Source organism: Canis lupus, chromosome 25, assembly GCF_011100685.1.
Source record: "Canis lupus familiaris isolate Mischka breed German Shepherd chromosome 25, alternate assembly UU_Cfam_GSD_1.0, whole genome shotgun sequence".
In the NCBI taxonomy this organism is placed as follows: domain Eukaryota; kingdom Metazoa; phylum Chordata; class Mammalia; order Carnivora; family Canidae; genus Canis; species Canis lupus.
In genome coordinates, this window is record NC_049246.1 from 44,698,533 (window position 1) to 44,711,849 (window position 13,317).

At 47.4% G+C, this 13,317-nt stretch overlaps 2 protein-coding genes across 2 annotated transcripts in view; one reads left to right on the forward strand and one right to left on the reverse strand.

Moving 5' to 3' along the window:
• Positions 1–487, reverse strand: part of NGEF (neuronal guanine nucleotide exchange factor) — a 39,277-nt gene extending 38,790 nt beyond the window's left edge. The window contains exon 1 of the mRNA XM_038574217.1: positions 349–487. Coding sequence (XP_038430145.1) covers positions 349–455 — 107 coding nt within the window. The 5' untranslated portion in view covers positions 456–487. The remainder of the gene's footprint in view (positions 1–348) is intronic.
• On the forward strand, positions 454–2,490 carry LOC119865815 (spidroin-1-like). The gene is made up of 2 exons (XM_038573027.1): positions 454–838; positions 2,477–2,490. Exons 1-2 carry the CDS (start codon positions 454–456, stop codon positions 2,488–2,490), a joined length of 399 nt encoding a protein of 132 aa, XP_038428955.1.
• Positions 2,491–13,317: the final 10,827 nt, after the last annotated feature.

The following is a 13,317-nucleotide window of genomic DNA, read 5'->3' on the forward strand; positions in this document are numbered from 1 at the left end:
ATGCCCACGCCAGCCCGCCCCAAGCCTTCATGTTTTCGGAGCCCGGGAGCTCGCGGGCAGGCGTCGGAAACTTGGCGCGCCCTCGGCTCCCCGCGGCGCCGCCCGGCCGCCCCGACGGCCGGCCCGAGCCCAGCCCCCCGCCCCCGCCCCCGCCCCGCATCCGAGCTCGCGCCCCAGGCCCGCCGGGGGGGGGGGGGGGGGGGAGCCCGGGGCCGGGACCCGCGGCGGCCGAGCAGGGCGCACCCCCGCCCCGGGCGCTCCGGCTGCACGACCCGCGCCGCGGGGGGGGCCGGGGCCGGGGCCGCGGCGCGCGGGGGTCGCGGAGGTCGCCCGGCCGCCCGCCCTCACCTGCCCGGCAGGTGTCCCGCCGCCGAGTCGCGCGCGTCGCTGTCCGAGGTGGAGCTGTCGTGGTCCACGGCGCAGGCGGCACTGAAGGCTGCGGCCAGCAGCTCCATGGGGGCCGGCGGCGCGCGGGCGCTGGGGCCGGGTCGCGGGCCGCGTGGGGGCGGGAGCCGGGCCGCGGGCGACGGGCGGCGGGCGGCGGGCCACGGGCCACGGGCCACGGGCGGGCTCCGGGACCGGGTCGCAGCGCGCGCGGCTGGAGCCGGAGCTGCCGCCGCCGCCGCCGCCGCCGCCGCCGCTGCCGGGCGCTCCCGCGGGCGGGCGCGCGCCTGGAGGCTCCGGTTGCCACGGCAACGGGGAGGCGGGAGGGCGCGCGCGGCGGGGGCGAGGCCGGGAGCCCGGACTGGGCGCCACCCGGACCCCGGGCGCTGCGGGCCCCCGCGCCCTGCACCCCGCCGCGGCCGCGCCCGGCCCTGGGAGAGCGGCCCGCGGACCGGTGCGGGGAGGGGCCCCAGGCTCGAGCTCGGAAGGTACCGGCCACGTGCCCCCGAGCCCCGCGCCCCTCGGACCGCCGCCCCGCCCACGGGCGCATCCCCGCCCCGCCCCGCCCCGGGACACCCCACCCCACCCCACCCCCGCCTCTGCTGCTGGGGCCCAGCCTGGCGGAGCGCGTCCTCACCTGGGGGGCGGGGGGGCCTCTGTCCGAGGGAGCCCGAGGTAGAGCCTGCGGTCCTAGGGGAACCCTGCACCCCAGCTCCTGGCCGAGACTATGGAGGGGCGGGGGGGGGGGAGCGGCGCGCGTCTCCCCTGCGGGTCTCGCCGCCCTCGGGCACCCAGAGGTCCCGGTGGCCGGCGCTGGGTGTGTGGGAGCCGGAAGAGGAGAATCAAAGCGCCCCAAACTTCCCCCCCGTTTCCCCCGCCTGGTCCCATTGAGCCTGGCGGCCCGCACCCCCGTGTTAGCTAGTTCAGTCCACTTCTGACCCCCAAAGTCGGCAGAAACGGGTAATGGGCCCGAGCGGAACGTGAGCCCTCATCGGCCTGGCAAGGCAATCTGGGGGGACTTTCCTCGGTGTCCTTCGCCGAGGCCAGCCTGCCGCCCCCCCCCCCATGGGCCCCGGTGACAGCGGGGCCAGCGCCTGCAGAGCGGGGTGAGAGCCGTGGAAACCCTCCCCCCGCACCTTGCCCCGCACGTTTCACCACCGGGCGCTTAAGTTCACAGATTCCTCCTTTGGGGCTGCAGATCCTTCTGGTGGGAAGGCCTTAGTTACTGGGTAGTTGGTTGGCTCTGTGGGGTCCCTTGGCCAGCCATCCCCAACACCCAGGTCGTGGTAACGGGGGAGCTGGGGTGCGGTGGGAGGCGGGAGGGAGGAAAGCAGCTTGAGGGGAGGCTTGTAGTAGCCGGAGAACCCCGCGGGCCCTCCCACAGCTCTGACTCTGGGAAACCGTACTCCAGTTGCCCCAGTCCCAATGCCTAAAGCCGCCACTTCACTCTTGGTCCCCTCTAGGGCCACATTGGACGGGTCTGATGTCTTGCTCTGAAGGCCTCTGATTCTTTGCAAGGCAACCACCTGGTCTTCTCTTTTTCCAAGCCAGAGGCCTTCCTTCCTCAACCCATTCTGCAGATCCCACACAACCCTCCCTGGAACTCCGCATTTTCATCTGCTCTCTGGCCCTGCCTGCCTGGATGCCTCCCGCACATTCTAGTGTGCTCACATGTCCCCACTGTCCCCAACAGCCAGGCAGGAGATAGGGCAGAGCCGGAGAGCTGGCCCCAACCTTCTTCCTTCACCCCACTCATCAGTGCCTCACTGAGCCCCCTGGATCCTTCAAAGCAGCACCCCTGCCCCTCTGCATTTGGACCTCTCCCCAGTCCATCCTTCTCTCTGTCTCCTTTCTAAATTACGGGTCTGCTTCCCCGCTTAAATTCCTGCATTGCTGTCCCATCACCACCAGCCCCCGGGCACTGTACCAGGCTCTTCACCAGCATCTGGCTCCATGCCTGCTTCCTTGGGGCCACTGCCCTAGCTGGCTCCTCTGAGGCTTTAGCTTCACCACAGTTTTCCAGGCTCTGGGCTTTCAAGTGCTATTCCCTCTGCTCCCCTGGTAGTCCTCACTCCTGCCCCTCCCTCCCCAGGTGCCATCCCCTGAGTAATGGGCAGCATTACCTGGCACTGTAATTCTTTGTGAATAGGGCCATCCTTACACTAAGCCATGGGCTCCTCCAGGGTGGGCACCTGGTGTCTTACTCATCTTTCATCCGGGCGCAAGCTGGAGCACAGTGTGGCCAATCACTAGGACCTATCTCTTAGGACGGTTTCACCAGCCCTTAAATTTGATGTAACACTAAGTTGGAAGCTGTTACTTTCACACTTTGCTCCACCAAGGGGAAAAGATTCATTTTTTTTTTAAATCAGAAAATACTCAAGCGAAATTACGTATATTAAGATGAGCATAATAAAACCTTCCAATTGAAAAAGAAGCTAAAAATATCCTCCTAATTATAAAATCGGTTTAGAAAGTCACTGAGTTCTGAAGGCATATAACTTTAAGCTAAATCCCGCACATTCTCTTTCCTGTCATATTTGGTGCTTATCAGGCTATTAGTAAGATCTCCATTTAACGAACATTTGTTCAGGATCATTCACAAAGTATAGATCAATATTTCATATATATATATATATATATATATATATATATATATATATACACACACACACACACACACACACACCTGATTAGTACATGGTAGGTGCTCCATAGGATTTGCTAAGAAATTCATAGTATATTTTGAAAAATATTCAGTTATTTTGTATACTTAACCTAAACATTGTTTATTTCTTCCTTTGGACTATAAAAGGTAAATATTGGAAACACAGGGGATTCTTATTTATCCTCTGCTTTAGGAACCTTCATTTATATTTACAAAATGTTATCTTATTCTGAGGAAGAATAGGGAGAACCAGAGGAAATTTAGAAACGATCTCATCCAACACTTTTCTTTTACAGAAAAAGCAGCTGAGCCAGAGGGTTAAAATGACAAGCCCAAGATCACACAGCTGGCTTATGGCAGATTTTTGAAGTCTGTGCTAGTAAGTATGCTATGTTCTGTGGGACAAAGGAAGTGCAAATTTCTATTCACTTATTCTAAGTGTTTTTTAGGGTCACATGGTATGTCACCAGGCTCTCAAATGTGAAGACACATTTATATTTTTAAATCTAGTAGGAAAATGACTTGGATTTTTTGTTGTTGTTTTGGTAGTAAGAGGATAATCCTTACATATATTGGAAACATCTAGAAACCGGTGCTTGATAGCTTTTAATTAAATCACCTGTATCTTCTACAGCCATAAAGACAGTAGGTTATTTTTGTCACTCTCTAAAGACTTTTTAGTTGCTTTGAAAATCAACACATTTAAACTAGGTAGGCAGCCCCAACAGTCAATCCACAGGAGGCTACTGCCTCAAGGTTAACTGAACCCCCCAAATTCAGGGAGAAAGTAGGAAAAAGACAAAATGTGCCTCTCTCACTGCAGTGCAGCTCCAAGAAACCCGGAAATCCATACCTGATGGATGGAGTTTTCTGCAAGACTTCCAAAAGGAGATTATTCTGTTGGGGGTTTGGAAGTATTTTACTGGTGAGGTGGAGGTGGAGTCCTTTCTTTCGTTTTGAACATGGAAGATAAATCGTTACGTGTGGAGTTGTAAATATTATGGAAATAAGTTAAAAACAATCAGTTTAGCTCTTTGTGGTAAAGAATTGATCTTATCCAAAGAGAGGTTTATTTAGCCTCTGTCTTGGGCTCCTGAGAGGTGATCTCTAAGCCCCTGGGATGGTATCTGATAAATCAGAAGAGTGTCTTTGCTGACTTGGAGACCGGGGAACAGATAAGGTGGGGGCTTTGGGCCGGGTGATCATAGCTCAGCCTCCAGAGGGGCTGAAGACTGGGTGGCCAACTCATTCTAGGTGATTGAGCCTCAAAGAAAACGCTGCACCCCAAGTCTCAGGTGAGTTTTCCTGGCTGTGACACACTGCTGGCCAGGAAGAGTGAGCACTGTCCATAGCTCCGCTGGGCGATGACAACTGGAATTCTAACTGGAACTTTTCTGGACTCTGTCCACGCATCCTTTCCCTTGGCTGATTGAAGTCTGTAGCCTTTCATGGAATAAAGCCATAACTGTGAGCGTGACAGCTCAGTGAGTTCTGAGCCCTTCGACTGAATTTTTGAGCCTGAGCGGGGATGACACAAACTCTGCAGTTGGTGTTGTAAGCTGTCCCCAGATGTCACAAGCTTCTACTCTGATTTAGAGTCCAGTGGCTGTGTTCCCTTAACAGTCTTCCTTTCCACGATGTCTTGTTTTCTCCTTCAGTGTGCCCTAAGGATTGCTGCCGGGTTAGTTTTCCTTGGACACGTCTGATCCCACACATCTATCATCTTCAGTGGCTCCCCAGTACTTCGCTGGTCATTTGTTGCTGGTGGAGTTAGTGTACAGTCCAGCCTGTGGCTGCCCTGGATGAAAGCTGAGTTACCCTGAGAGCTCCTGGTCCTGCTCTGTTAGTCCTCCCTGTTATCACGCACTTGCATTGTTTCTCTTCCTAGTGAAACTAAGATTTGACGAGGGGAAGCTATGAGGATGTTATTTATCTTTGCATCCCCGGCACCCAGTACATCCAGGAGGCATCAGGAAATAGTAAGGTAGTTACTCAATAGTTGGTAGGCGTTACATTGACTCATCCTTGGTTCCAATCCTTCTTCTAGTTATTGAAGGTGGCATCGGCATTCCTTTGGTGTTTCATCTTGCTCTTTGGCCAGTGAAGATATTTCTTTAACTGACCTTTTTGAGAGTGAGCAGGCTTTTGGGGTTGCTACCTCAAGCTTGGGGGAGGTAGCTGTGACTTGTTTTGATGAGTCAAAAAAAAATCCACTTAAGCTGGATTCACTGTTTTGGTAAAGTGAGGAGTATTTTGAGTTTCTTCTTTGATATGGTTGCTATGGTGGACAGTCGTTACAGTGTGGGTTAGATAGGGAAAAGCTCAGAGGGGCGAAGAGATGCATATGAACCTTTGTCTGATTTAAGGAGCTGGGCCAGCACTGGTTAGGTTTCAGTGATCATGGGAAGCTGGCTTACTTGCTAGACTGACATTGCTGCGCTCAATGACATTTTCGGAATCAAAAATAGGTGGCCAAGCTTTGCTCGACTTCCAGATGTGAGAGGCAGCCTGGATGATGTTGCTTGGCTCATGAAACATGGGATTTTCCCAAGCATTCTGATGGTTGATGTGTCTTTATAGTGGCCTTTAAAGGCTGGGACAAATCCTGGCCATGTCTTCAATTATGAGACACAATCGTATGGCCTTGATAGAAATGTGTTTCTAAAAACTGGCTCCCCAAAATAACTCATGGATAAGAAGCTGTAACACTTGTGTCTTTATCTGGAACTGTGGGAAATGAGAGATTTGGGCTGTGGATTTCTTTGCAATATTCTTAACAGGAGCCTGGGACATATAGGGTCCAAGAATTTTGGCTCTGTGTGATATCAGGGCTTTTGACTAATAGGAACATCCTGGATAAAGGGATCTAAAGAAGAATACTGCTATTTTCAAGATATATTGAGGCTGAAATCTAGAATAATTAGGGAGTTGCCTCAGTACACATAATTTACATTTTAGGTTGTGGCCATGGGGGTTTACACACTCTTAAGTTGAAACTCAAACTGTGGAGGAATGACTAGCCCTCCTCCTTCCACTTAAATTTAGTTATTTTAAATTACCTTATAAACTATATAGTTAGATCTAATTTAGTCCTATATATAGTAAGTATAGTGTACCATACAAATAGGAATTTTTATTAGTATCATTACCACTTAGGAAGCCTACATTTAGCACTAGAATACATTCACTGTTGTAATGGAGAATTTATTGCCTTAATCATTAACCAAATGTAGCAAAATCGTATAGGTATGAAATGAGAAAGATGTCCATTCATAAACAAAGTACTTGTAGGAATGGCATGTCATTAACAAAATTAATAATTAGAAATTGGTCACAGATTATTCCTTGAGAATTGCAAATAATCGGACTTTAGAAAAGTATTTTCCATAACGAGAAGTAAGGCGCACGGTAGCTTTTCATTTTCTGCTGAAATCAATCCACCGCACCCTTAACATCTAGTAGAAAGAACGTTCTTTGTTGAGTCACCAGGAGTAAGGTTAAGGATTTCGAGTCTCAGGAAAGGGCTCATATGTGTTTGCTGGAGAGAGATCACTTTAAAAAGTTGTTAGGGATGAGAACAAGATGTGCCATCAGACCTACTGCAGGTCTTCTGCTGCCCATAATAATGTTCACAGATATGCCTTTTCCCCCAGAAATTCAAAGGTTTTGACTACTTTTGCTATTTCTTTTTCGAGGACTCTAGTCAGGGAACTGGTGACCACGGTGTACAAATTAGCACCAAATAAGTGGATGCTCTCATCAAGAGAAAGCAGATGTTTCAAAAACATATCAGATATGTAGCAATCAAAGAGTTTTAAAAATGAACAGCCAGTGTTAGCCAAGACTTGGAAACTATCATTTGCCTCTGGGGGTGGGAGTGTGAATTGGTACAACCTTTCTGGGGGGCAGCCTGGCAACCCGTATCATAAACCTACAAATGTTCATATTCTCTGGCAAAGAGAGTCTATTTCCAGGAATACAGGCTAATAAACTGTAAGAATCTGTGTGAAAAAAATGGCCATAAGAACTTATATTCTTTTTTTATTAGAGTTAATAAAGAGTTTAATAAATTAAAAATAGCGAAACATTGGGAGCAACCTAACTGTCCAATAACAGGAGATCGACTATTTTAAATTAGGACATACCTTTGAAGCGGAATATCATTAAAAACGATTTAGAAAATATCTAATAATCTGGAAAGCTGTCTGTAATATATTGAATGGAAAAGCAGAGTCCCAAACTGGATGGTAGTGTGATCTTATTTTGTTTATAAATAGACTTCTGTACACAGAACTTCAGGCACACACACACATTGGAAAGAGGACTGCAAGAAGGTTCACGAAAACATTTCACAGTACTTGCAGTTAGTCGGATTCTCAGGGAACTTTCCTGTTTTTTATTCGCGTGCTTAAAATTGTTTCTACAATAAATGTGTCACTTATGTAACGAGGGGAAAAAAAAAGTTACTTTCAAAAACATTAGTCCCTTAAAGTACATGAATGTAGAGCATGGATTTAAAGCACTCACATCACCGTAGGGAATCCTGGTGAAGTTGAGAAAGAAGGCTGGGCTGTTGTGTATTCTCTAGATTTCCTTGGGGGAAGGGTGGCAGGGGGACCTCAGTTCATTACATAAATCTTGTAAAAAGCTCTTCGGTTTCCAAGGAATCATGAATTCAAATTTTACAGTAGATTACTTCCTGGCATCTCTAAAACGAAAGCACTTCCCTGATAGTCTCATGTGCCTGGTTAAAAATAGTCCCTTTTCTAGAAATTCCCTTTTCCTCCTATCATTCCACATGTATCACTTCTGACCAGAATGCTTTTTCTGCCTTTTCCATTGAAGTCATGGTGCCATACAGGAGTCATCAAAGAAATCACTGCCTCCCACCAAAGGCAGGTCTCCCTAATGCTCCAAGCCCCTTCCCTGCCCCTACTGCTTGGCTACATCCCACCCGTGTGCTAGTTCAAATGCCGCCTCCTCCATGAAGCCCACCCCCAATCCCATCCCATCGCTGGCTGTGTTCACTCACTCTTAGCACCTCACCAGGCCTTCTCTTAAAGTTTGATTACTTTCTTGGAGAATTAACTCTCTGTCCTACGGGACTATGCAAGGAGACAGGAGTCAGCCTGATTGATGTCACCTCTCTTGCTGTGTCAGCAGAGACCTGGTATGTCCTGGAGGCTCTAGACTTACTTGCTAAATGGAGCTGGAGTTGGGGGAGGCTGGAAAGCACACAGACATGCTTTTGGTATCATCCCAGTCCCTCTGGATAAATTACAGTCTTAGAGACATCTCTTGGACCCTAGTCCTTTACCCATTGAATACAAACCTTCCCTTGCTACTTACTCTCTAGAAAGTTAAGTGCACCTCAGTGAGATGGCCATTGTGACCTGGGGGGACCATCCGTTTACCAACAAAGGAATGAAATTTCACTTTTGTTTCTTTACCTATTTACTGTTTACCCCTCCCCTGAGCTGACCAAGGCTTCTTTTCCTAACTTTTTTTAAAAAGATTTTATTTATTTATTCATGAGAGACACACACACACACACACACACACACACACACACACACACAGAGGCAGAGACACAGGCAGAGGGAGAAGCAAGAAGCAGACTCCCTGCAGGGAGCCAGATGGAGGACTCGATCCCAGGACTCCGAGATCACACCCTGAGCCGAAGGCAGACGCTCAATGCTGAGCCACCCAGGTGTCCCTTCTTTTCCTAATTTTAAACCCATGTCTCATTTTTTCCATGCAGTGGAAAACAATTTAGTGCATGCTAAATTATTGCTATTGCTAAAATGTTGTTCAGCCCTCGGAGTAGCTTTTATTTGTCACAGAGTCAACAGGATCTCTAGGACTGTTGCTCTGTTACGTTCAGGGTAAAAAGAGTCTTTAATAGTCTCTTTTTCCTTCTTAACCATAAGGATCTTTTGTAGGGATCTCATAGGATGGTCTCAAGCGCACCAGAAACACCATCTTCCTTTTGAAATTAGCATTTGTTCTTAAAAAAGAAAGAGACTCTAACCTGTCATCAGTTGAGTGTTTTCTCTTAGAAGTGATGGATTCTTACCAGGAGAGAGGAAAGCCTCCTTGACACAGTGAGTCAGAGAAATGACAGAAGAGAATGGAACAATTCTTTCCCCTTGAGAACACCTTCGAACACACGATGTCCCTTCCTTAACCCAAGGCCCTCCTTTCAGCACTCACTCTACCTGCTGTGAGTCTGCACTGATGGTGCACTGGTCTTAAAGATGGAGCCCTCTGAGTTTTCTGGACTGAAATCCACTGTTCTTATCAAACGGAGAATCTTCAAGGGAAACAGACATTCATATACATCGCTGATGAGAGGGCAAAATTGTCCAACCTCACGTGGAAGGGAATTTGCCCATAACGACAGCAGCACCTACAGGCAAGTGGACTGAATGTTTATATGCTCCCAGTTCATATGCTGAGATCCTAACCCTAAGGTGATGGCATTTGGAGGTGGGGCCTTTGGGAAGTGATCAGGTCATGAGGATGGAATCCTTGAGAAATGGGATTGGTGTCTTTATAAAAGAGACCCCAGAGAGATCCCTTGGTTTGGTCTTGGATTTCCCAGATTTCCAGAACTGAGAAAACTAAATGTCCTTTATTTTTTTAAAAGGTTTTATTTGAAAGAGAGAGAAAAAACAAGTGGGGGTGAGTGCGTGGGAGGGGTGTTGGAGGGATGGGGCAGAGGCAAAGGGAGAAGCAGACTCCTCGGCTGAGCAGGGAGCCTGGATGTGGGGCTCGATCCCCGGACCCTGAGATTATGACCTGAGTTGAAGGCAGATGCTTAACCAACTGAGCCACCCAGGCACCCCCTAAATGTCCTTTATAAGCCTCTTTGGTATTCTATTGTAGCGACCTGATGGCATGAAGACAACTTGCCCTTTGCTCCAGCAATTACATTTCTAAGAGTAATTAGGCAAGTGGACTGAATGTTTATGCTCCCAGTTCATATGCTGAGATCCTAACCCTAAGGTCATTCACTGCATCATTACTTTTTTATAACAAAATATTGGAAAGAACCTACCTACCCAGGAGACTGGGGAAATACATTATGAGGAAGGCACGCAGTGGGGTACTAAGCAGCTGGACACGTGAGACCGGGAAGGCACTCCTGAAGTGACAGTGAGGTGATTTCCAGCTCTGTGTCAAAGAAGCAACATATGAAAAAGCATAGGTGGTATGTGATCTAAGGAAGGGGAAGTTACACAGGTGCACACGCAGGCTTTTTGTTCTGTTTTATTTTTTCCTTATCTCAAATAAGAAGTGCAGGAAGGAAAACAGAAAGGAGTAAAGTTGGTTACTTTCAGCCGTGGGGGTGGAGGGTGAGACTTTGCCGGGCGTACCTTTTCATAGAGTTTTGACTTGTAAACCATGTAGATGTTTTACATATCCAATTAATAAAAAGTCTGAAAGTCTGAGGAATAACCAAACTCTGGAATTGAAAAGAAACTGACATAAATGAACCTAAGTAATTATCAAGCTGATAACAAAATCACACAGAAAAAAAATTAATTCAAGGAATTTTTGAGTATCATATTCTATACCGTTACTGAAATCTATCTATTCTGGGACTGAAAAAAACAAACAAACAAACAAACAAACAAAAAACAAACAAACAAACAAAACAAAGAAGTTCTAAACTTTATGCAGTCGGTGGTGTGGGTTGAATTGTGTCTCCTGAAAAGATGTGCTGAAGTCTCAGCCCTGAAGGTGATGTCACTTGGAAATAGGATCTTTGCAGATGCAACGAAGTTAAGATGATGTCATACTGCATTAGGGCAGGTCCTAATCCGATAGCAGGTGTCTTTGTAAGAAGAGAGGAATTTGGACACAGAGACACAGAAACACACAGATAGGAGGACACCGTGTGAATACGTTGGCAGAGGTTGGAATGATGCATCTATTAAGCTAGGGGGTCAAGGGTTGCCAGCAGCCCACAGACACTAGGAAAGAGGCATAACAGACTCCCCTATGTCCCTCAGAGGGAGCATGGCCCTGCCAATGCTTCGATTTCAGACCTCTGGCCTCCAGAACTGAGAGAGAACCAATGTATCTTGCTTAGAAGCCACTCAGTTTGTGGTACTTGGTTACAGCAGCCCTAGGGAAACTAATATGGAAGATCTGTTGGCACAGAGTCGGTGTGAAATCCTGTAATTGTAGAATAGAGAAATATCCTACAATACACTGCTGTTGACAGCCAGGGCCCTCTCTTTTAGAAAAGGGAGATTGCAAGACCAATCCAAGACCAATCCAAGACCAAACCATCTCTCTTTTAGAAAAGGGAGATGCAAACACAGAATGGGGAGAGCAAAGAGGAGCGCTGTGTGTTGGACTGGATGGAGGGTATCCATATGAGCACAGGTGCACACACACACGTTTCTCGGTGGTGTGCCCTGCAGGGTCCTAGAAGCATTGACCTGCCAGTAGTAATGAGATATTGGTTTCCAAATACTGTTCTGCACTAACAGGAGCTAGGGCTCTTTGGAGAAGTGGCTGAGTGCAGGTCTAGGATATACAAAATATAAGAAATTATATAAACTATCTTGCTGTGTCAGAAGGGAAGGGATATATCCAAGAGACATAGTAGCCAGCTAAAAGGCTCCTACTGGTTGCATTTGTGACAGTTTGAGCATCAAAAGGGATATGACAGTAAATGGCTTCAAACACATTGAAAAAACAAAAAACAGATAGAAAATAAGCCCATTAGGAACCTATACTGATACTCAAAAACAAAACAAAGGCGGGGTCTTCTTCATAGAAAATATCACCTAATATAAGTAGAAGGAACACTAGAACATTCCCATTCTGCAATTCCCAGCGGAATGGATAATTCAGGAAGGATCATTAATGGATGTTAAAAGCCACCGAGTTAACAGGTTATTAGGAAAGAAGCTTTTTACACAGGTTTCAAACCATCTCCTTACAGATAACTTTTAATAGTTGCCAAAGGAAAAATCGTACCTTTTCTTCAGAACAATCTGGCAGCTTCCAAATTAACTAAATGATCAAACTTCGCAAGGGGAAGAGTGGACCAGCTGACACGAGTGCCTCCTGATGGGACACAGTTTGAAGTCTGCATCACCTGGATGCACTCCTGCTAAAAACGGTTCAGCTGAATCTAATGAAGCGTCTAGCCCTGACTTCCCATTTAAAGAACGTAATGCAGGCAATAAAAGGAAGAAGTTAAAACATCGCACCAGGAGGCAGGCAGGCAAACGCAGGTGCTGCAGTCGGCAAGCCTGGATTCTCAAATGGTCGGTCAGGAAAACAAAAGGGGGAGATGTTTTAGATTATAGGAGTCTAAAGAGAGCAAACCGACAAATGCAGAGCTTGACACTTGGTGAGATCTTGATTCACAGATCCCAGCTGTGAAAGACATTTTGGGGGACGATCAGGAGAAATTTGAATCCAGATTGGATTTTAGATAGACTATGGAGTGACTGTGAATTTTCTTAGGTGTGGTGATGGCATTCTGGTTACGTAGAAGAGCGGCCTTATTCTTCAAAGCTGTATGTACCCTGGATGTTTTAAGTGTGAAGCGTTATGATGCCTGCGATTTACTTTCCTATGGTTTTAGTGGAAATGGAGGAGGGAGAGAGAAAACACAGGTATTAGGGCATATGGGAGTTCATTGTGCTATTCTTTCATTTATTCTGTTTCCATTTTTTTCTTTATAAAAAGTTGGGGGAAAGGAAAAAATATTTAGAGAAACAGCCCATTTGGCTTAAAGAAATGTATGAACGATCAAGTTTAAGTGTAGTCGGGTGTAAGGCATAGAATATTGAGTTTGGGATGATACAGAGGCCAAGGGAATGAAGCAGCATTTGCCAGTCACCTTGCCAAACTCGGGAGCTCTAGGGCCCCGGGACCCACTGGGATATGAGCCCCACAGAGGTAGAGCTTTTGGCCTCCTGAGTTCACTGCTAGCTCCCCAGTTCCTAGAGCAAAGCCTGGATCATAGTAAATGCCCTCAAAACACCCACCTGGTGAAATGAAATGTAAATAGCTCAGTGATAAACATCTTTGATGTCTGATGATTTTTTTCGGGATAGACTCTTGGTCAAAGATGGAGCATTTTTATTGCCTTTCACTTATATTATGAAATTCCAAATGGTTACACTGGTCAACACCTAACTAGTGTCTTTTCTCTGCATCCTTTCTAATAGTCAGAATTTTAAACGATTTGCCAATTTGATACGTGAAAAGCGGTATACTGTTCTATTTCACAT

Bases quoted from the DNA above. Each gene is read 5' to 3' on its own strand.
- LOC119865815 (XM_038573027.1), top strand. From the start codon at position 454: ATGGGGGCCGGCGGCGCGCGGGCGCTGGGGCCGGGTCGCGGGCCGCGT.